At 36.3% G+C, this 25,526-nt stretch overlaps 1 protein-coding gene across 1 annotated transcript in view; it reads right to left on the bottom strand.

Moving 5' to 3' along the window:
* LOC114459565 (neural-cadherin-like) overlaps positions 1–25,526 on the bottom strand; it is a 494,937-nt gene that overhangs the window by 27,322 nt on the left and 442,089 nt on the right. Inside the window, exons 33-35 of the mRNA XM_028441778.1 lie at positions 21,371–21,635; positions 17,677–17,857; positions 879–1,123 (exon numbers count right to left, since the gene is read on the bottom strand). Coding sequence (XP_028297579.1) covers positions 879–1,123; positions 17,677–17,857; positions 21,371–21,635 — 691 coding nt within the window. The remainder of the gene's footprint in view (positions 1–878; positions 1,124–17,676; positions 17,858–21,370; positions 21,636–25,526) is intronic.

The raw sequence follows: 25,526 nt of genomic DNA, 5'->3' as shown, positions 1-25,526 counted from the left end.
CTGAATGGGAAGTTATCACGTGTCAGAAACAGGAAGTAGAAGTTGATGTGCCTGTACTACGCCCGCTAGCTGGCTCCAGTGCTACACTGGTGCTACACTGGTGCCCGCGAGTGCCGGATAAAATATCCAGATTGAAGATATATCGCGTTTACTATTTCGGCGATATAAAAAATTACAATATCGCCTAAATCAATAGCTGTTTTTGTATCAAAATGTTTTAGGAGTCACTGCTTTCTCTCCTTCTCAGAACAGCACGAAAAGCCCAGTTTAATGGATTTCTGATTGTGTCCTAACCTAGATCTACCACTAAACAAGCCACAGTGCAGAACTCACTCACACGTGCTGTCCCTTAGAGGAGCAAAAGTGGCACATATTGTGCAGCTGTTTGTTACTAAATGAGTCTTTGTGGCATTTTGTATCAGCCATTTTAACCCAGAATTGTCTTTCTGGTCAGACTTCATCCTAATTAAAATTATCAAGATTAATATTGTATATCGCTAATTTGAGAAAAATATTGAGCTATGAGTTTTGGACCATATTGCCCAGCCCTAGTGCCCACACTGAAGGCCTGAGGGCAGATTTTAGATACACATGATGGCTGAATATGATTGGATAAAAACTATCCTAAATCTCAACCTGAGGAATAATTTAATACATATTTGTGGAAAAATATCCCATGATGTAATGTATATTCTGCTGCTGTTTAGCCAGAGAAGGTCTTGCTGACTGTCCACCACTGATGTTGACAGACTAAATGACATTTAATAAAATAACAGATTATCAGCCTGAAGCCTTGGAGTTTTACTGAGACATAAACCACAGTCTGTTCACATGAAACGTTGTTAAAAAGCAAACAGAGAAGAAGAGGCGCTGGTTACCGAGTAGAGCCATGAAGCAGATACAGATGGCGAACAGTGAGCTGAAGCTGAGGCCGACGGCCTCCCTGTACACGGCCAGCGTGGTCTCACAGTGACGTCCTCTGAAGCCTTCAGGGCAGTGACAGGTGAACTTAGAGGGCGACTGGGCCACACACGTGCCTCTGTGACAGGGACGGGTCGCACACAGCGTGTACACGCACGACTTCTTAGTGCCGTTAACACGGATCATGTGACCTGCAGGGCATCTGTGGAGGAAAGGAAAAAAAAACACAATTAATAATCAGCTGCTCAGATCTACAAAAGCACACACACAAAAGAGCATTATCTGTAGAAAATAAGGTAATATAATGCTTCATTATTTAATTTAGACTTATATTTAAGCACATTTTAAAGTGATTTTTTTTCTTCTTTTTTGATACATATCAATTTACTGCTTTTCAGGTGTAACAATTTGTATTTAAGGCCTGTTAATAAATGTAAGTTCATTTTTAATTTGTATCTGTACATTGTTGTTGTACATTCATGGAACGCAATTACAGCATACATTTGAGGTGAGTGATATTAACCACCTACAGACTTCACCAGTACTGACATTTGGAGTAGATTTACTCATTTTTGGTTTACCACTGTGTGAGTACATTTACTAGTGAAGCACAAAGTTTCACCTTATATGTTAATAACAGGCGAGTAAAAGTATATTTAGGCTTGCCATTGATATTTCAAAATATTACAACAAATTATGGAGCTGGATTTGGTTATAATCCCCCCTACGTCATTTGTACTTCAGTGTACTAGTAGTCAGGGCCGGCTTTGGGCATAGGTAAACCAGGTGGTCGCCTGGGGTGCCATCTGCTGGAGGGGCGCAAAAATGAAATTCTCAAAGTGAAATTAAAAAAATAAATGAATAATTAAAAGATAGGAATGATAAATTCCAACCCATCCTTCACATTTACTTGACAAACCTCTAATACAAGACCGAAAACTTAATCTTGTGTTAAAGTAAATTAATAAACATGACAAAAAAAAAAAAATGGATTGTAATTAAAAAATATAAAGGTGGTTTCAGTCAATGAAGTGAGATAAAGGCTCCTTCAAGCGTTTTCCTCTCAGTTCTGTTTTCACTGGTGTTAGTTTATACCTTTTTTTAAGGCCATAAAAATGGAATTTTCAGATCCAACATTAAAAACATTAACAACATTCATGTCAGAATTATGACCAATCTGAGCATTTATACCAGGAAAGAATAAAGGGTTTGTGTGTTTTTCTTGTTAACTGTATTTTTCTTGTTTAATTGCGTATTTTTGCTGGATTTTTGGAGTCATTTTTGTGTGTTTTTGGGGCGCCAGAGTCTACTCTCGCCTGGAGCACCATATTACCCTGAGCAGTACTAGAAAAATATGTTTTAAGGTTATTGTCTTACTGTAAAGAAGAACTGTTTAAACATGTCATTTGTTCTACTCATTATGCAAAAGTCAGTTATTGAGTATACGAGGTTATGTAAATGTGAGCATGTAAAACAGATTATGTCAGGAAAGACAAAAACATGGCAAAAAGATGTTCAAATTATCACAAAATGATGAATTCTCTGTTTCTGTTGTATTCATAATTCCATTTTACCTGTGATCTAAGTTACACTGACTTCCCTATATTTCTCTTCTAAACCAACAATAATTGAACAAACACACAAGACACACCCACAAGCAGGCCAACATGGCGCTCCCAGCTAAATTCACCTGATTGGCTACCGTAAATAAACAATCCATGAATGACTTGTATTTTCAGTTCTTGTTCTAATCAAAATCATTTCTATCATCATTTTGTGTGTTTTCTGTCATTTTGTGTATTTTGTTGTTTATATTATTCAGAATATTTTTTAATCTTATTTTGTGTGTTTTTGTTGTTGTTTTTGTGTGTTGTTGGTATTATTTTAATTATTCTAGTTCAGTGTGTGTGTCTCTGGTGGTGTGTGGTAGTTATGTTTCTCTGTTGTTTTTGTGTATTTTGTGGTGATCAGTTAGTGTGTCTTTGTTGTTGTTTTTCTCTCTTAGCGTGTGTGTTTTGGTGTCATTTTGTGTATTTTATCGTTGTCTCTGTTCTTTTTATTATTCAGTATATTTTGTTGTCGTTTTCTTTTTGACACAATCAAATTTTTGTCCGTTCTTTATTTTTTTTGGCCACTTTTCATGCAAATAAGTTAACTTTTGCCCAATAAATACCACTTGTTTCCTTTTTTCCTTACATTTTGCCTCTTTTGGTTCCACATTTTTGCCCTTTTTCACGAGTGTTTGCCACATTTTGCCCATATTAGCTATTTGTCATTAAATACCACCTGGTTCCTCTTTTTTTTGCCTATTTTTTGGGCACTCTTGACTGCCTTTGGCCCATTTTAGTCACTTTTCACTCTTTCCCTGCCACCTTTTTGGCACTTTAAGACCATTTTTGGCCACCTGTTACCATGTCTGCCTCCCCTCCACGTAGCAAATGAAGTAGGAGGGATTAGAACCACATACAGCTCCCTGATTGCTGAGTAATATAAAATCGTAAGATTTTCGGAAGCCAATGGCAAGCCTGAATTTGCTTTCCTCTCCCCGTTATTAGCATATCATGCTTATTAGTGACAGTTTTAACTTCACTAGTAAAGTCTATCATGCACTAATGAACCAAAAATGAGCACATGTACTCCAAAATAGCATACTAATAGAGTTTATTAATGGTTGATAATTACCTCCAATATCAAATTTATACTTACACTATGAAACATGAAAGCTTAGTTGCGTATATTACCAACTATGTTTCAGTGCGACACAAATTAGAATCAATGTACAGTAAGTGAGATTTAAATCACGCTTGGTTGAACCTGCTCGCCTCCATCCAACAGGCGTCAATAAGCTCTAAAGTTTAACGGAGCAAATGAGAGTGCTACTTAACACTGGTATTTTAAGACGCTCATTATTATTTGCAGCACTTAAATAAGTTCATTACTTTAATCAGGGAAGTCACGTGTACACACTCCAGTGAGCTGCAGGAGATGAAAACGCTGAGTGTTGCTCTGGTTGCAACCAGGAGGATTTTCTGCCGACACGAGCACATTTTCTGCCTCACTTCAGAGCACACCTCTATAATTAAAAGCTCGTTTGGGTGTAACAGCTCAAACAAACATTATATGAGCCCATTAATTCCTTATTCCAGGCCGTGTGTGTGTGTAGCTGCAGGCTGTAAGTTCTGATGACAGAGATGAGCCTCGTTTCTGATCTCTGGAGGTTTCCCTAGTGCTTATAAACATTGATTTAGCTTTGCTACAAAGCAGCAGCTATAAATTGAAAGTGGTGTTACCTCAGAACTGGTCAATGCATCACCTCCCAACATACTTTACAACACTTAAAATCTGAAGGGCTGATGTGCAGAGGGATTTACAGCCTGGATAGTATTTTTCTTGGGCTTCCTGCAGGATCTGATGTTGACCACTAGAGGTGCTGTGGCCAACATCTGCTCTGATACACGACCAATTAACAGCAGGGTGCCACAGTCACATGATGATGATTATCATTTTTCATTATCAGTTTTATTTTGTTTTAATGTGTTATTATTTTTATTATTATTATCTTAATTTATTATTATTATTATTATTATTATTATTATTATTATTATTATTATTATTATTATTATTATTATACAGAGATTGAGTGAGCCACTGTCTGTGTTCACTCATAAACAAGAATAATTGTTCACATGGTTTACACTGTAAATATGTTTAAAATGTATTAAAGCTGCAGTATGTAAGTTTTTTTTTTTTTGCTTCATTTGGTCATAAATTCATCCTAACCTTTGATTATATTTTAATCAAAGGTTGCTGTTAGATTTCACATAAACAGGAAGAGATTCAAATTCTGATGTAGCTGGTTATGATTTACAGTCTGCATAAACAGGATTGAATCATAACAATCTGATCGCTAGAGCGAACATGGGCTCGTCCGTAAACTGTCACATTTTCTGGTTCTATAAATGGGAGGAGACTCAAATTCTGATGTAGCTGGTTATGATTTACACTCCGCATAAACAGGACTGAATCATAACATAACCTAACCACTAGAGCGGACATGGGCTCGTCTGTGAACGGTCAACGGGAGTGAGGCCCAAGACCAACACAGGCTGACTTGATAATAATGTATCATGTTTTTCTGCAGTCAGTGTCTTCTCCTCGTCCTTCTCTCTCTGCTCTATTTCAGGTGTCGTGAAGCTGATGATGTCACTTCCTGATCTGTGGTTCACGGCTCAACTAGTCTGAGACACTCTGATGGTCTATCTCTCTATCCTGTTCTGTTGGTCCTTCTGTCCACTAACACCAACCAGTCCACGCAGATGGCTGCCACCTCTGAACCTGGTTCTAACGGAGATTTTTTCTTGTTAAAAAAGAAAAAAAGAGTTGTTTTTTTCCCACTGTCGCTAAATGCTTGTTCATGTGGATCTTGTTGCATTTTTTTTCTTTCTTATTATGTATTTTATATTTTGATAAGTGCATTGAGATGACTTTGTAATGAATCTTTTTATTTAAGCTTTAAAAATCAAATCAATCAACGTGACCTTTCAGCCAAACTGAGTGCTCCGCGAACTGGCTGTTACTATTGGCTGCTCAACTAAAGTCAATGCGCATTCACGTTCTATCTGTAGTAAAAGTACAATAGCGTAAAAAGTCTCAATCGCAGGGTTTCTCCTCCCCCAAAGCAAATCCCCAAAATTGTAATTCATGAAGTTGGAAGGATTGTGAAGCCCACAATAATACACAAAATAACTCCCAAAACACACAAATTGGCAGCAAAATGCAAAAAGTACACAAAAAAATAATAGAAAAATAACAACAACCACTTAAACAAAATGACAACAAAAACACACAAAACAAAAACACATTTCAGAATAGCTCCAAAGACACACTATCTGTTAATATAATGATACAAAATGACAGGACAATACAGAAAACAACAACAAAAACACAGAACGTGACCCCAAAAAAGCACAGATCGACAAGAAAAATGCAGAAAATGACAGAAAAATACACTAAATCACAAAAAAGAAAAAGATAAAACTATTTTTTCCCCTGTGTTAATGCTAGGAATGGGAATTGATAAGAACTTAACGATTCCGATTCCTTACCAATTCTCACTGTGTGAGGGAATGAAATAATACAAATGGATTTGTTTGCTTTAACTCTTTATTATTTTATCTTTTTCTATTTAATTTTCTGCAGGAATATCAGCTCTCTTTTAATCTACCAGGTATAGATACTGTAGTTTTCACTGGATTATGACTTATATTATGTAGAATAAATGACACTTAATATTTACAGTATATATACGTATATATATTTTGAACTTCAACAACTTGATTTAAAACTAATTCAGACATAAAACATATAATTCATCTGTAAAAAAGAACATATTAACCAAAAGTACAGCTGCACTTATCAACTGTGGTAGAAGAAAAATGAGCATGTTTGCCTTGTCAGGAAGGATACAAGATGGTTTTGGACTTAAGGTGTCTCCAGCTGTTGAGGGGACTGCTCATTAGGAGCACCGTCCGCCCCCCCCCCCTCCTGTCCTGACCACTTCAAACAGCCTTCAAACACTGTCTAAACTGACAAAAAACTAAATCGCAAATCATCACTGACTCCTAAATACGGAGCCACCAGTGCCCGCTTAACTGTACGGTGTCTGTAAATCTCCGTCCGTTTCTCGTCAAGCGCAGCATCGCTCCATGAAAACATGAGCAGCTTCACCTGATCAGTGTTTAAACAACACGCTGCTTGCGTGTGACATCATCACGTATTTGCCACATAAGAAAAACCATTAAGCGGAATTGACCGGCAAGCAAACAGTTCTCAGAAAGAACCGGTTTGCGAGTCCCATCCCTATTTAATGCTGACATGAATGTTGATCATGTGACCCTCGGATCAGATACAATCACAGTTTTGATAGAGCTGCCCATCCCTTTTCTGAAGGCACAAACATTCTCAGGTGGAACAAACTCTACTAATTTCAAAGCAGACGTTTTGACCCATGTACTGGTATCAAAGGGAGAGTAAGAACAGACAAAATATATATATATATTTTATGCACCACAGTAGTTGCTTCTTAATTTTGTTGTACCTTGTGTATAATGATTGTATTCGATTCTATTCTCATGTAAACCTAAGAGAAGGATATCCAAGGTGGAGAGAACATTCACAATCCATTCACAGTGTGAACGTGGAGTGGTTTGGGTCTGCTCTGACATGTGAGTGTCACATGTCAGTTGTTTACCGTTGTATACAGAATGAGTGGCTATTAAATAAAGCTGAGTCATTAAAGAAACTCGCCTATGTGTGCACGGCGAGCACGGATGTAATGGGTTAAGGATTTAAGAAAGTCGTATTCAGACAATGTCAGGTCTAACTTTGTAGGTCTGATTAAATGCTAGTCACACAAAAAGTTTTGTTTCCCTGTTTACACAAACACGTTTTCAAAGACGTCCGCTCTGAAGCCTGTTTTAAAAACTTCTGTTTCCAAGCACACAAAACGACGTTGCCGTAGAAACGCACCGTTCTTGTGTAAATCGGGTCTAAAACATCAGAAAACTCTCCAATAACACCAGATAAAGTCCCTACATTTGTCACTAGTCTAAACTCACAGCTCCACAACTAGAGCGTTCACCACAATACCAGTGAATTCAAAACAGGGAGGGGACGGGGGAGTGAGGTTGAGTCCGTTCCAGTCTCATAATTACATACTAGGCCTGTTCTCTACAGTATATTCTTGTCTGTTTCATTCTTCCAGCAGCTGGTTGGTCGGTGTTGCTCGGCCTTCATGGAGATGAGTTAGATTTTTGACTGAATGTGTATATCTTTAGTTTATTGGTAACACTTGTTGTTATAAACATGATATTTCCTTTGAGGAGGCATGGCATTTGTTTCAAGGGGCGTTGTTGACCTCTTTCCGCCGTATGACAGCATTCCATAAGAGACTGTAGTAGAACTTAGACTGGAGTATTTAGAGCCTGTATTCAGGTCAAATGATGAAAAGCAGCATGACAACAAAAACAAGTGGGATGGAAATGGACTGTGATTGTGTGTGAGAGGGCGAGCAGCAGAGAGCAGGAGGAGCGGCGTCCAAACACAAAGAATGGAGAGACGAGGGCAGAGAGCGAGGATGAGAGCCATCGTAGACAAACAGAGCAGAAAGTGGTGGATGGATGATGTGGTTGAGTGGATCAGAGGAGTGGGAAGAAAAAAGATTAAAAGCTCTGAGGTTGCACGGCTTCAGTTGAAGCTGATGTTCCCAATGGCAGAAAAACTGCTGAGATTAGTGGATGCGGCTAAGAGCAGTGAGCGTTTGATTCGCTACGTGTTAGCATCCTGCTGACAAACAAACCAACGCTCATTGTCAAAGTATTACTGTAGTGCACGTGAAGTGATGACCAGGCAAACGTGTGATTCCATCAGGGTCACAGGGCTGAGAAAATATGTTGCTTTCTACTTCCTTCACGTTCTGACTGCACAGGTAGGAATCAAACTCTTTAGTTTAGATGCTGATGAACACAAACGGTTCAAAGTTTGGAAAACTTGAGGACAAAAATATCTGGACACAGGCCTGTGTTTGACACGAGAAGCAACGTTTTACGTTTAAATGTATGTTGGTTTCTGACTGAATCAATAAAAACAATAAATGAGCTTAAACAACTAAATAGTGTTAATTATTTTCATCACTGAGTGCTAACATAATGTGTAAGATGAATAAAGAATATTATGATTGCATTATTCACAAAGCACTAAATAAAATTTAACTAAGATATATTCATGCTTTTCTGGATTTTTAACAGTAGTTAGTACAGAACATTCATGTTTAGCTTTGAGGTGCTAGCTGCTACATGTTTAGCATTGAGGTGCTAGCTGCTACATGCATTGAGGTGCTAGCTAATACATGGTTAGCATTGAGGTGCAAGCTGCTACATAGCATTGAGGGACTAGCTGCTACATGTTAGCATTGAGGTGCTAGCTGCTACATGTTCAGCATTGAGGTGCTACAATTTACACACAACTGGGCTATTATTTTCCATCCAGTGTTTTTGTTTAAACACCGCCATTGTATTTTACTACATAGGACATGGACGTGCATTGACTGTAGGCAGACGATAGTTATGCCCCAAAACAGCTCATTGAGCACTCTGCAAAAAAATCTCGGATTCGCTGAAAGGTTGCGTCATGCTCCTGGATTTCTAAACCTCTTATACAAGACCAAGAGAAAGTGCAGAGTTCCCATTTCCTATCAGAACTCCTTGAATTACAATATTCTCAAAGGTGATTAAAGATTTTGACCAAATGAAGCCAAGAAAAACGTACCTACTGCAGCTTTAACTGCATTAATTTATTTTAGTGTTATTCTCCTGTAATTAATTGTAATTAACGCGATAAAGTCACAGCCCTAACCAATATTTAATGAGATTTATTTATACATCTCATCAAACGAGACAATAATTTTTACATTAATAACGTTTTATTTGAAAACTTATTTCTTTTGATAAAGTGTTAGTGTTAGTTTGGTCAATGAAGTGACGCCTAATTATATGTCCAACTGCATTTCTTTTAGTTAAAAAAAGTTTAAATGTATAAAAATATTCCAAATATGTAGTAACGTATATATGTTCTCACTTTGGTTGGTTTTTTTTTTTACAAAAATGTTACTAAATGACTTCTGTAATTTACTCTACGTTATTCAAAGTGTCCCAATATTATCTGGTGCGACTGTCTGGCCATGACTCCTGGTTTGAAAAAAAATCTAGTCGAAATAGTCAAAATCTTTTCATATTTTGTTACATTATAGTCCCGTATAAGATTTATGAATATTTCTATTTTTCTTTAATCATAATATTCATGCAAACCTTGCCTGATGATGAACATTTTATGAAACATTATGCATGAAAATCCTTGTACATCATTGACCCATTTATGTAACGTTCCTACGCTCATCACTGCTCTCTCAAATATCAATGTTTTTCATTCATCATTTGTTGAAAAGTCCATTATCTGCCTTTGGTCACTAAAGGTCGTACATTCTGAAACATTTCAGAGGCCAGTCTTAAATTAGTGATGCTATCTGTGTAAACATGGACATTGACATTGATTATTATCCATCAGGGATGAAACCTTGTGCTTTTCAAATGAAGAACCATCCTCTAAAGCAGTGGTTCTCAACCTCTTCAAACCATGAGCCCCTATAATAAAGGTCCCAGAGAGCGGGGACCCCCACTGTAGCTGAAGGTGGTTGAACACAGACATGAACATTGAAGAACAGTCATGTGGAGACAGGACCATCTATAAGGGGGAATAAAGGGGAGAGATTTTTGGGGTCCATCCATAAAGTCAGTAAAATGATGGTCTATTGTTCTATGAATCTGTGATAACCACATTTATTTATTCATCTGAATAATATCCACTGTTATCCAGAAACATTTATTATTATTATTATTATAGTCATCTTAAAGATGGAAATCATGGTTTTAATCATAAATAAAATGTGACCAAAAACGGCTAAAAAGGTAGATTTTGAAAAATCACAGAAATTGGATTAAAGTTGCTAATCAAAGTGGGCAGAAACAGACAGAAAAAGCGGGAAAAAGGGTTCAAAGTGTCAATATTGGAATAATTAGTTTAAAATGGCAAATAATGGGCACAACAAATCGTGAATGTGGTTAAATTGGCAAAAATAAGCATGAAATATGGTGAAAAGAGGTTAAAAGTGACAATAATGGATCAACATATGCAACATTAGGTGGAAAAAGTAGTGGAAAATAAATGTCTTGAAAGTAGAAAAAATGAAAATGCATTAAAATGTGATGAAGAAGTGGCAAAAATTGGAGTAATGTAGCAAAAATGCATTAAAAAGAGCAAAAATATGGCAAGAAAAAGAGATGAAAAAAGGTTAAAATATGGTAAATTTGATGTAGTTGCAGAAAAAAGGTCAAAATAAACAAAAAAATGGGCTCAAACTGTTGTTGTCCCTCCCCCAGGGTTGAGAACCCCTGCTGTAATGTACTGAAAAGACCAGAAAACCAAAGAATAACCTGATTTCTGCTCTCCCACTTGTTTACCAGTTCCATCAAATGTTCAGTGTTTGACTTTTAATAAGAAGCAAGTTTCCATCAGAACAACTACTGTATGTTTGGGTTTGTTTTTGATGCAGACAGTCTGCAGGGGATGTGGATGAAAAAAGGTGAGTGACTTAGATGAGAAGGAAAGCTGATGGTATTTTTATAAACTAAATGTTGAGATTCATTACAATAACTTTTCCATTGGGACAGATTTGTGCATTTCAGGAGATAAAATATTTAGAAAACTCTGAGCTGCAGATAAATTCCCAAATGAAGCATATTCTGTTTGTAATATTATGTAAATGGAGCTTATCTTATGTATTGCCATCTTTTTCTGGCTTTTGACTAATTGAATTGAACAGATTAGGGCTGCTTGGCTTTCCCCTTCCCTGATGCAGCCATCAGCATTTTCTTCAGTAATATTGTAATTAAATAATACAAAACTGTCTATATTCATACTTTTAATGCAAAATATGAATATATGCATATTATCAATAGATATTTGCTTTACTAAAGGTCAATACCAGCAGTTAAAAACTGATACTTTGGTCTGCATTCACCTTAAATTTAATGACATTAATGACTAAAGGTGTATTCTCAAATACACCCACATACTGAAAAGTTATCTTTATCTTTAAGGAAAACATCTGATAAAAGAACAAAAAGCTTGATTACGAGACTTCCTGGCTTTAACGTTGCACTTGACAATATTGAACTGAGGAAAAAAAGCTTCTGAAAGTTGATGACTCATCTGTTTTTATTTTTAAAACACACTGTGGGAAACTAATGAAAGTCTTAACTTTGTCTCACAGCTCATGTGGATCTTTGACTTTATCTTCTTGGGGCAAACGTGTTAGTAAATTATGCTTTTGAATAATAAGGTTGAACTAAGGTTTCATTTAGTCAGAAAAAATGTTTTTTGGGAAATTTACTTTGATCTCCTGACATGTTAACTGTCAATTGCTAGTCTTCTTCAGAGGCATCTGCTGATCGCTTTGATGTTTACTTGACTTGCGAGTAATAATTCCAGCGAGTTCTTTGACTTCTTTTTGAATAATATGTTAGGTTTCCATTTATTCAGAAAACTGTTTTTCAGGAAATGTACTTAGATTTTCTGACATGCTTCAACTCTCAACTGCCAGTCTTCTTCAGAGGCGTCTGCTTATCGCTTTGATGTCTGCTTATTGCTTTGTTTGTTTCCTTGACTTGTGAGTAATAATTCCAGCAAGTTCTTTGTGTCTTTTTTTTAAATAATATGTTAAGGTTTCATTTATTCAGAAAATAGTTTTTAAGGAAATTTACTTTGACCTCCTGACATGTTTCAACTGTCAACTGCCAGTCTTCTTCAGAGGCATCTGCTTATCACTTTGATGTCTGCCAATCGCTTTGTTTGTTTCCTTGACTTGTGAATAATAATTCCATTAAGTTATTTGACTTCTTTTTAAATGATATGTTGAGGTTTTTATTTATTATTTATAAATTAACAGTTTTTCAAAAAAATTACTTTTATTTTTTGACGGTTCGACTGTCAACTGCCAGTCATCTTCAGAGGCATCTGCCGTTCACTTCGATGTTTTCTAGACTTACTAGACTTTACTTTGATCTCCTGCAGAGGCGTCTGTTGATCCCTTTGAATTTTCCTTGACTGAAGTAAAGGAAACATCAAAGTGATCAGCAGTTGACAGTCAAAATATGTGAGCAGATCAAAGTAAACTTCCTGAAAAACCGTTGTCTGAATAACTTAAACCTTATATTATTCTTAAAGTGAACAAAAATAACTTGCTGGAAAAATTATGCTTTTACAACATTGTATGTAAGTTAGGTCTTTTTTTTCTGAGCGGAAAAGTCACATAAACAACAAAGTGACACGGACAATAATAAAACCATCCTCTAGATTTGGATTAAGTCATTAAAATAAATAAATAAAAAAAAAAAAAAATAGATTTAAAACTGTCAAAACACTGAATAAGAATGAAGTGAACATATCAGCATGTGGCCTTGATCAAAGAATGTGACTGACGTGACTTTATTACAAAATATTTCAGCCAAGAATTGAAGTTTATACAAACAGCCGGGTGCCTTATGAATGATCAAGGTTTGTTAAAGATGGTTTTCATAAAAAAAAAGCTTCTGTAGACTGTGAAGCGATGTCAAAGACATGAACGACACAGCGGGACATAATCAGTCAGACACGGTGGTGAGATCTGGTCTGTTGTCATTAGGAAATAATATAAGGATAATAAACGCATGATTCCTAATGGCTTTTTGCCATGTTTTTAATTCATTTATTTTGATATAATCTTTATTTCACCAGGCAGAGTCATTGAGGTTAAAATCTCTTTTAAAAGAGAAACCTGGGAACGATATACATTTACAATTATCCAACAATAGAAAGCAGAAGAATAAACAGAAATACCAGAGACCGTTACAACAATCATAATAATAGGGACTTAAACTGTCGACGGTGAATGAGGGACTGAAGTTTGAGGGCAGATTGTATTTTATTCCATTAGAACGATGCATTATAACTGTTGTCCGTGTGAATAAAGTGTCTAAAGTTAGACATTGTTGGTTTATTAAAAGGATCCTCCACAGTTTTAACAAGTTTGGCCTGAAACCTTTAAAATGTCCTCGTTAGTAGATCTATGCCCAACAAAACACATTATTATGCACCATATTCAGTTCATTGACTTTTAAAAACGGGACTACGCCATTTTGAAATCACATGATTGATGATGTCACACGGCTCCGCTACCTGTAAACATCCCATTGTTTTCTATTGGAGTAAATCATGGACAGTCATGTGACAAAGTACAAATACTTCATTACTGTACTTTTTTATGGCATCTACAGTTTTTTTTTTGGCAACTTTTTACTTTTATTCCTTACTTTTTTAAACAGAAATCTGTACTTTGTACTTCTTACATTTTAAAAATCAGCTCGTTACTTTTAAAACCTTCAAAGATGACGTCACAATGTAAAAAGATTTAGTTTTATGGTTAACATTTTCCAGTTTTTAATAATGTTAAACTCATAAAGCTGCTCTGGGTTTAATTGAACTTTTGCGGGTTTATTTACAAATGTAATCTATAATGAGTGCTAAATTCTCCAGGTGTCCAAAGGTAACAGATTTAACTTGTTTTCGTGAACCAGTTTTCTACAAGTTATTTAAAAAATGAAAGATATTCAATTCAATTCAACTTAATTTACAGTATATAGCACAAATTACAAAAGTCATATCATATCTATCAAAATATACAATTACTAATAAGAAGGAAAAAACCCAACAAAATCCACATGAACAAGCATTTAGTGACAGATGTGGATTATTATTATTATTATTATTATTATTGAATTTACTTAAGTACAACTTTTACTCAAGTAAGGGAGCAACTGCAATACTTTTACTTTTACCAATGTCATTTTATTCAAGTATCTATACTTTAACGTAGAGTACTGAAGATTAGAGCTTTTGTCACCTCTGCTGTTGAAGGACTCCCACCCAACAGGACTTCTATCCTCAGGGTTTGTGTGTTTGCGTTGATATTATTGTTGTACACGGTAAAAAAACAATAGTCCGATGATAGAGCTCTGTGGCACTCCGTTTTTTAATTGAGTCCCAATGGCAGCAACAGTGTGAGTTCTATTAGCGTGGTATGAATAGGGACATCCCGCGTGACATCACTCTATTTGGAGCAGCCATTTTGACGGTCTACGAGTAGTCACTATCATGTCGGAGCGATGCTGTGCTGTTGGATGCTATCAGATTCCTAATCCTACTAAAGGAATATCTTTATACCGTATCCCAAAAGAAACTAAACGGAAAAGCAAGAGGCTAGTGGCAATAAACAGGCAAAACGCTGATGGTGGTGTTTGGCTTCCAACTCAACACACGCGGCTTTGCAGTCAGTTCAGGATTTAATGGTATAAAATCACTGTTACCATAGAAATCTGCAATGTTTGTGTGCAGTATCAAACATTCAACATAACGTTAGCTTGTCATTAGCCGGACACATCAGCCTTCTAATTTTCATATTTTTTTAAATTTATTTTTGCTAATCAAACGTTTAGCTGTCTCCCTTTATGATAAAATGGTGTATGATTGACTACTTTTTTATTTATTTTTTTGCAGCAGTGAAAAAATCCACCAACATGAGCTCGAACCAGAATAAAGAGTAGAGAAGAGAGGCGTGGAACAGCTCAGTTATAGCTACTGGTCCGTCAGTGAATGTTGAAAAACAAAATATTAGTGGTTATTTGATTTTTGTTTTTCAAATTCAAGGCATATTTCTTCATCAGGATCAAAAGGGATAAAAACAAACAATTTAAAATCAGTTGATTTTCAATTTTTAATTCTAAAACCAAAAGTCCTTTATTTTCCTCTTGTAATGAGCTTTTTTGGATGATAAACAGTGCAACAACATGACGTTCTGCTCAGTTGTTCATCGTTCACACCCGGCTAGGGTCACGTGACTGGGAGGTCCCTATTAAACCACGTGAGTGGAAAATCATTGAGTCCTAAAACGTGTAATATATAAAGCAGAATGTTATGGTCAACGTATCAAATGCTGAGAGGTCAATAAAAAGAGTAAATATATAAAAGCGTAATTGAGAACTTTTAAATCCCAGCATGCTTTACAGCTTTTGTTTTTCCAGAGACACAGACTCTACATACGTCAGAGGAGAGGAACCTTCTCTCTCATACATCAGTGTGAATAATACAAGTTAATACTATCCATGCAGCCCTGGTTGGGAGTTCTAAGTAGAACTTTCTTATTTATTTGCAGAATTTGGTAAAGTCTAAACCAGGGGTATCAAACTAGTTTTAGTTCAGGGGCCAAATACGGAGTGGTTTATCTTAAGTGGGCCACAGAATTAGTAGTTTAATCATAATTGTGCTCTAGTTTGCACTTCCACGTATAAATAAATGATAACATATGTACAGCACTCCCTGCAGGATCTGTGCTCTCAATTTATTTGATTTTGTGATGCATTTTTATGTAATTTGGGGAAATTTTGTGGAATAATTTGAAGAAAATTGCAGGATTTGGGGAAAACTAAGAGTTGTTTTAACAAATGAGATTAAAAATAACTGCCATCATGTGATATAAGCACAAGGAAAATGTGAGTCCTGCTAATAATGTGGAGTTTGAATTAATTTGGAGATATCTGAATTAGTTGGTAATTTACACAATGATTCATGGTTTCTCTGACTCGTTTGCTTTCAGCATTTAGTGCCTCCTGAAAATATTTATTTCTATAGTTTTTAACATTTATGGTCGTCTTCCTCCTGATGTGGAACTATGACTGACTTTTGTATTTTCAGTTCATATTCTTTCTGTCATCATTTTGTGTGTTTTGTTGTTGTTTTTATTATTCAGTATATTTTTCCTCTTATTTTGAGTGTTTTTGCTGTCGTTTTTGTGTGTTGTTGGTAATATTTAAATTATTTTCTCTCAGCGTGTGTGTTTTTGGTGTCGTTTTGTATGTTTCTCTGTTTATTTTTGTGTATTTTGTAGTGATCTTGTGTATTTTTCTTTGTTGTTGTTGTTTTGTGTTGCTGGTAATAGTATTTTGTTGTTTTTTGTCTGTTCTTTTTATTATTCAGTATGTTTTTGTTTTTGTTGTCAGTTGTGAGTTTCTGGTATTATTTGGTGTGATTATCATTTTTAACTTTAAATAAACATTATAAAACCCCCATATTTTTAATGCTTTAATTTGTTAATTTTCCTCTCTCTCTATCTCACGTAGCGTCTGTAGTGCCACCCCGTACCCCTATTTGAGAAACACTCCTCTGAAGGGCCCGATTTGGCCCCTGGGCCTCAAGTTTGACACGTCGTGGTCTTAGAACTTCACAGGAACAGAGAACTCTCTTTTTTCTCCTTCATCTCCAAGAACTAACCTTTACTTTGTTTTTTCAGCCCAGCTTTTAAATGTCTTGCTTGTGAGCAGAAAATAATGTAAAACATCTGTGTTATTATCACAACTTCCATTCTTTGTTCATTCCACTTTATGACCAACGGTATTTTCTCGTCTCATCATATGTAGAAATCTGAAGTTCACGAGTGCAGCAGAATAGTGAGTTGTTTAGTGCCAGCGATGGATTGGCCTGGGAGGATTAATCTGAGTGATGAGGGATCTTCTCCAGCCCTGGAGAAGCATCACATCAGTGAGATGGAGCCAGAGCTGATAAATGAATGTTGTGGAGCTTATAGCACAGGAGTCAGCAACCTGCAGCCCTGAGAGCAGTTACTGTGTCCTTCAAACCATCAACTATGTCATCACGTTCATTTTGTGTTTACTCAACCTGAGTGCTGCACATTAACCCACAATCACACTTCTACAGAGGAGATGAGATGTTTGCACAGTGTTAAAGGTGAAAGTGGGCAAGAGTTCTAATCTGGCATGAATACAGGATCGACGACAGACGTTTAAGTTTGTGATATTTAATTTGTTCATGATTTTATTGTGATTTCAATGATATTTTATGTGTTAAATATAACAACTGCACTACAAAATTCCTCGATAAAATCTGCTGTCACAGTACAATAGGGACATGTTCACAGGTGGTAAAATAACAGTATAAAATATGTGCTTCAAAACAGAAAAAATATTGTGATTAGTCGACTAAAAAAGTCATGGTTACGTGCAGGCTGCAGCTCTAATTGGTTGATGTATTTACCTGCATTCATGCACTCTCCACAGATCCACACAGGTCAAGGGGGGGCTGCACTGGTTCCGTTTGCAGGAGTCTGACGAGCAGCCCACAGAAAGCCCCTGCGCGCTGACCTGGGAGACCCCGTCACGTGGGTGGCTGTCCAGTGGCATGTAGCGACCGTTGAGGCGTAGATCTCTCAGGCAGCCTGCGGGAGTCCATAAAAACAAGAATTTAATGGAAGTGGAAAAATATTGTTGAATGCTCAAATAGTCAATTAAATAAGAGCTTTGGGTTGTTTATGAGTCGATGAAACAAAACACTCCCAACGTATTAACGCCTCAAAGAAAACACGTTTCCATCGTATGAGAGAAGCTTCGAGGACTGAATTCTATAAATTGGAAATGAGGCGCATGTTTCACACACACTGATGAACTCCAACACAACGTCAGTACATGTTGGTACAGGACGTAAATGATCTGCTGCCAATCCCTGGACCAGATACCACAGCCCATGTTTAGTTAAGGTGACCATACGTCCTCTTTTACGAACTGTTCGGTCGTATTCTAAAGACTCATGACAATGTCCAGGTTTCCCAGGGACCCTGAATGCATCTCAGAGAACATGTTATTTTTAAAGACCATTAACTCCATAATATTTGCTCTATAAGAGAAATTCTACCCGTTTCTGAAAGCTAAGGCGTTTATTGTCATTACGGTCATTTGAATCACATGTGACAGAATCATTCAAGATGCCGCTTTATTTCCACAAAATCGTCAGAAACGCAGCAGAGACCAAAATCCAAAATTAATTGAAAGAGACCAATTACTGGTGGATTTATTGAAAATATTTATGCATGACGATCCTCCCCGATAATAAAACCTCAATGGAGGTTCAGGGGTTTGAAAACAAAGGAGCCACTGGAAGAAACTTAAAATGTAGGAAGTTAAGGGTAAAATAAGTACAATTTCTGGATTAATAACTGTTGTTCTGCTTTTCTGTAGCAAGTATTTAAGTGTGTACATTAATCTTTAATAATAACTTGTCTATCTACTATTGCATTTTGCCATCACAAGGTAGATTCAAGAAAACATTGAGTAATTTGAGTATGAAAAGGTCGTCCCGAGTGTTTTTTTGGAAATGAAAATATGGTCACGCTAGTTCAGAGTTGTAATGGACACTAACATGGTTGTTGAGGTGCATGATTGATGTGAGTAACGCACCGACACTCATGCAGCAGGTAAATATCTTGTGTTACAATAACCTGAATTTGTCCTGATGGCACAAAAATTTCAACATATCTTAGATACATAAATGTACATACAGTATGTGAGAGGGTAACCACTGTGAGGGGCGTTCACGCAAAGACAAATGCAGGCGTATATAAGTGTTTTAACCTAATTATTACCGTTATTTATTGTGTTTGCCCCCCCCAAAAAAAATAACTTCTGGTTAACTCCACATCCCACAATTCAATGCAACAATCTTTTCTGACAATATCAATAAGAGACAAACTTTCCAGCAGCAATTTCACCCTTTTACATCTTTTTTTTTTAGCAAATTATCTTTGATATATTTAATTATGAGGCACTATGACTTTATCTGCTCATCTTTATCATCTCTGGCAGTTTTAAAGCATTGTTTAGGGACACTGTGTATCTTTACATGTTTTCTTCCAGTTCTTTTATGCTGAGCTGAAATGAAATAGGGGATGTTATGATCATTCTTCCAGTTTGACTGATATGTTGGAACCCATATCCTGCTGTCCTGTCCACCACCTTTAACATTTCTAGTTTTAATAAACCAATGGCGTCTCTTCCTGCCCGAGGCACAGCTGTTTGCCTCTGAATTCACATCTGTACCCTTTCACTGATCTATTCCTCTTATTATTATACTCTGACAGTTTCCTATTGCTCATTTGTGATGAAAATACACCCTTGCGAATTTCCACTGCTTCGTATAGATATATATATATTTACTGTAAATATTTTTTACCCAATTACTGTCGGCATATCTGCCCGAGGTCGTACATAAAGTGTTTCTCCAACTATGACAGGTAATTTTTAATCATGCTTGGGCTAAATAATCCTTCTTCAAAAACACTATTGCTCTCTCTGTCAGGGAAACGAATAAAGTTGACTTCAGTAAGAAGATCCAGCAGCATTAATCATCACAAGTTGGTATAAAAGATACATGGAGCGAGGCATTTCTAGAAAATTAGCTCTTCAAAGAAAAGGCAAATTTGACAGATACAAAAGAGGAGGTAGAACCCATTAGAAAACGTGCAACTGGAGCAACTGGTAGAAATACAATCATATTTATTTGAGCAAAAGAAGCATTTTAAACATTTGAATTTTAACAATTACAATTAAATGTTGCTGCAGCGCTGAACAGAATTCTAACCCAAATAATGAACATATTTATTTCCTTTCCACATTGTTTTGTAACATGCAGCATATTAATAAATACACACACACTGTCATGCATGCACTAGGAGAGTATTTTATACAATAATATCCTTCCACATGCACACACCCTTTTTTTTTTTACACATGAATGACAACAGCTTTAGTAGATCTCACCAATTTTCACAATCTTTGACGTGAATACTGTCAACGTAAGTCGTAGTATAGGCACAATTTTCATTCGGGGCCCATTTGGGATGTGAAAAATCCTGTAATGTAAAGGTATCAGTAGCTAGCTTAATGTTTTATGTTAGTTGCACTGTATTAGCAGCATAGCAGTTTGTTTAGCATGGAGTTGAATAATGAAGGTCTTTCCACTCCGTTACCTTTTGTGGTAACGGAGTGGAATGGAAAACATGAAAGTTGGTCACAGTCATCACACAACTCAATGGTTCCTGTTCTAACACCTAATGACCTTCATTGGCTTTTTAAACATTTTCATTTTGATAAATATAGATATTGTATCATCAGAGAAATCCATCCAATGAGTACATAGCACTTGTGCGTAAAATGTTCACGTCCCTCTTTATGCAGCTCTGATTGACCAGGGCTAAAGCCACTCCCACAGAGTTTGATATCACCAATGTCTACAGGTTGTGAGCTTTACAAAGCTGTGTCAAATATTCTGATTGGTCAAAGCATTGTTGAATAACAGCCATGCGTAATAGCATCAAAGAGTGGAACCAAAAATAGCATTACGCATGGCACAGTAGAAACCTGAATAAAAATGGATGTGTGTTTATTTCAGGTCAAAAGACTAAAAATGAATCAATTTAACTGACATATTACAGTTACACTTGTTCCCAAACTTCTGGCAATTTTTGTACAGTTGTGGCAAATTGGGCTGTTTCTTGAACTTTTTCTTTCTCATACAAAAATGTGTATCTTCGGCCAATTGTTTCTTATCATCACCAAACTTGCTGCAGTTGCCCATACATTAGTTCAATTATTTCTGCCTTTGTAGCCTTCCCTATTGAGAATTGGCTTTATATAAATCTCTAGGGTTTTTTGGGTGGACTACAGATTTATGTATTTTAAACATGATTTGACACCTAGTATCATATAGTATTTACTTCAATTTGGAAAATATACTGTAGGTCATGTAGAGGCTTAGAAAACATTATTTGTTGTGGGTTTGTGATTTTCAGAGAAAAGAGGGTGGGGCTTAACAGGGTTTTTGACATCATTATGTCTGAAAGTTTGCCCCACAAGCATTTTCATGCAGTCAGCTCTCACTTTTCTTCTACATCTCCTACCTTGGAAGCTCTTGTTGATTCCAGATGGAAACGTGTTTCCGAGCATCACTACGGTGGGGTCGATGACAATCTCTCGACTTCTGCCCCACTGCCCCGACACTTCTCGCTGCCCCCCGCCCCCATCCAGTCTCAGCGTCATCTCGTTATCGTGACGATCGAGGAACACCTCGTGCCATTCGCCGTTGTCAAGACGATAGGCGGGCAACGTGAGGTTGTGATCGCCGTCACCGAGATTGTAGGAAACCGAGATCAGACCCTGAAAGACCTGGAAGAGGGAAAACAAGGTTATAATAAAGGTTGGAAAAGACTCAAAGACTCATTTGGTGATTTTTGGAAAAATACTTTAATTATATTATTTTATAAATATTTGAATCTTTTTCACTTTTTAGTTCCAAAACAAGAACACAACATTCAAACAGAAGTGGAGGTCTATGTTTTCTGTTCATTTGAGTTATCATAATAATAATAACAATAATAATAATAATAATTATTATTATTATTATATCATATCATATTGTAGTTGGTCCTGTTCTTTAAATAGCAGTCATTACCAGTGCAAGTGTTCATGAATCTCCACTGCACATTTAAAACTCAGCTCGAGTCACATTCGACGCACTAATGATAATAATAATGCATTGGATTTTATATCATAAACACTCTACTATTGTAGCCACAGCTGCCCTGGGGCAGACTGACAGAAGCAAGGCTGCTATAGTGACCTTCCCACCAACACTCATTCACACACTACATTCATACTAGGCAATGAGGGTGAAGTGCCTTGCCCAAGCACACAATGGCCACAGTTACATTATATTTTTTTAATTTGTAATTAGTTATTCGGAAAGGCTCTGATTGGACAGAGGGAGAACGTGATGGATCACGTCGATCACGTCGATCGGGAAAAAAAACACACAACAAAGCTGTTATTGTGGGCTGTAACACAGACCACCACACATGAAAACTGTTTTATTTTGATTGTAGTTTTGAAGCAGCAGCGACACAATAACACTTTGGTCCACAGAGCAGAAAGAGATATGAACTAATCACCAATAAATAAATCCAGTAAAACTCTGCAAAACAATAACCAGGAATAAATAGTTGCTGACTGGTAAAGATAGTAGCTCTAACAACCGTTACAATGATAAACTTGGTGATATTACAGCCTGTGCAGCAGAATGAGGATGCGTTTGATAAGTCCATGTGTCCATGTCCACATGTTTATGCCTCCATCCGTCTCCTTTCTTCACCATATCCATGTCTTTTAAGGCTCTTATTAAATAGTGTCGCAAAACGACCGGAATTAACCTAAAGCAGAATTAAGTGTTGTTAACTGTTTACAAGAAAGAGCAAATATATAAATTGGAATTAAAAATGGAATAAACCAGCCACCTTATTCAGAATTAAGTTTAATTCAGTATTAAATTAGCATTAGGAATTAAGTGTTTACATGGTCAGGTTAAAGAGGAATTAACTTTATTCTGATTTAAAGAGGAATTAAAGCTCCCATGTAAACGTGGCCAATGACAGATACCACTGGAGCGACTGTCCCCCACTGTGGCAATTGGAATACTCAGTGGTCTCCCATCCAACCACTAACCAGGCCCAGACCTCTAACCAGATTGGCCAATGACAGGCTGGTATGACAATCCCATCAAACTGAGATACTGAGTGGACAGTGTTCAGAATGATTCAAACCAAATCCTGGATAGAAACCCTGAAATGTAATAATGCTGCTGTTGCATTGTAATGACATAATAAAGCCGATTCCACTTTAGCTTTAATGCTATCAGGTCTGAGTGAGGAAGAATGTGACGACATTCAAATCTTGTTTAAACACTTTGGTGCACATGGAGCAAACTGAGAATGTTGTGTTGAGTCTGAGTCCAGACAGGCAAACTGTGAGGCTGAATGAGCAGAAAAGAAAGAAGAAATGTCTGAAGGCTGTGGGGGGGTCATCCTCATTTCCATTTCAATCCATTTCCATGAAGTACCCACTGAGTGGCCCCCGCCATCGTTGTCTGCCATTTAAACACGGCTCTGGGACCAGATGAGAGACGAATAAAGAGAGGCTTGATGGAGAAGTGGCAGCACTCACACATTTTTACTATTCTGATTTTAAAACATGGTGGTTTTCATCTTTCTGAAGCTTTCTCAGGGAGTAACAAAGTGCTGACGGATCATTTCAACACTTTGTGTCTGATGTGTCATTCCTCGTTTAAAGCTGAGGAACATAAGAGAAAGATACTAAACAGTGCAATGTAGCAAAAAATATGAAAATAGGTTTAAAAATGGCAAGTTTTGGTGTAGTCACAGAAAAAGGGTTAAAAACAAGCAAAAATGAGCTCAAATTGTTCAAAAATAATTTTTAGTTTCTTGAAGGCATCGGGAGTCCCCCTCCCAGTGTCTCACTCCATACTACACACTACAAACTCAATGAGTATATACTGTCTACTGTATACTATAGTATATACTGTCTACTGTATACTATAGTATATACTGTCTGCTGTATACTATAGTATATACTGTCTGCTGTATACTATAGTATATACTGTCTGCTGTATACTATAGTATATACTGTCTACTGTATACTATAGTATATACTGTCTACTGTATACTATAGTATATACTGTCTACTGTATACTATAGTATATACTGTCTACTGCATACTATAGTATATACTGTCTACTATATACTATAGTATATACTGTCTACTGTATACTATAGTATATACTGTCTACTGTATACTATAGTATATACTGTCTACTGTATACAATAGTATATACTGTCTACTGTATACTATAGTATATACTGTCTACTAAATACTATAGTATATACTGTCTACTATATACTATAGTATATACTGTCTACTATATACTATAGTATATACTGTCTACTATATACTATAGTATATACTGTCTACTGTATACTATAGTATATACTGTCTACTGTATACAATAGTATATACTGTCTACTGTATACTATAGTATATACTGTCTACTATATACTATAGTATATACTGTCTACTATATACTATAGTGTATACTGTCTACTATATACTATAGTACATACTGTCTACTATATACTGTCTACTATATACTGTCTACTATATACTGTCTACTATATACTATAGTACATACTGTCTACTATATACTGTCTACTATATACTATAGTACATACTGTCTACTATATACTGTCTACTATATACTATAGTACATACTGTCTACTATATACTGTCTACTATATACTATAGTACATACTGTCTACTATATACTGTCTACTATATACTATAGTACATACTGTCTACTATATACTGTCTACTATATACTATAGTATGGTCAGGATGATGAGCGTTCCCACTGAAGTATACTTCCAAGTTTCCCAGGAGGCATTTGGAACCCACAGCGTTAAAAACTAATGTGAAAGCATTACATACTCATTTAGGTGTCACACTTAGTATGAGTAGTACATTAGGACATGTAGTACGTTAGTACAAGTAGTACTTTAGTACGAGTAGTACGTTAGTACGAGTAGTACGTTAGCATGAGTAGTACATTAGTATGAGTAGTACGTTAACATGAGTAGTACGTTAGTATGAGTAGTACGTTAGTATGAGTAGTACGTTAACATGAGTAGTACGTTAGTATGAGTAGTACGTTTAACTGTTGGGTTCGTTTAGGTTTAAACTGAAAAAATAAAGTCTGATCCACACTTTAGGGACAAACAACAAGATAAACCGTGTGAAACTGACTTTTTTTTCCCAAAATAAAAGTGTTGATTCTTCACGTATTAGGAAAACTCCATAATCTATGTTTTACACACAGCCAAAAACAAATGACATCATGACAAAGTCCACCTTCTTTATAAATTAATTGCATAAGCCCCGCCTTCCTACAGACTTATGTGGGCTTGGTCCATTTAAAGGCAGTGGGCGTGTCTGGAGTCTGGATGAGAGAGTACACGTCAGAGAAACGTGCGTAACTTCATGTGAGGAGAATGCAGGAGAATTAGATCCTTAGACACAAAGAAATTAGAAAAAACATTACAAGTTGTTGCCACACTTTAATAACTCATGTCATCAGCAGAAAATGTCATAATTCATATTATTGTAATCATGAGTCACTCTTTTGCTGGTGTTTTGCCATTTTCAACTTTAAAA

This window comes from Gouania willdenowi, chromosome 3 (assembly GCF_900634775.1).
Source record: "Gouania willdenowi chromosome 3, fGouWil2.1, whole genome shotgun sequence".
NCBI lineage: Eukaryota > Metazoa > Chordata > Actinopteri > Blenniiformes > Gobiesocidae > Gouania > Gouania willdenowi.
This window is presented reverse-complemented; position numbering and strand designations above follow the sequence as displayed.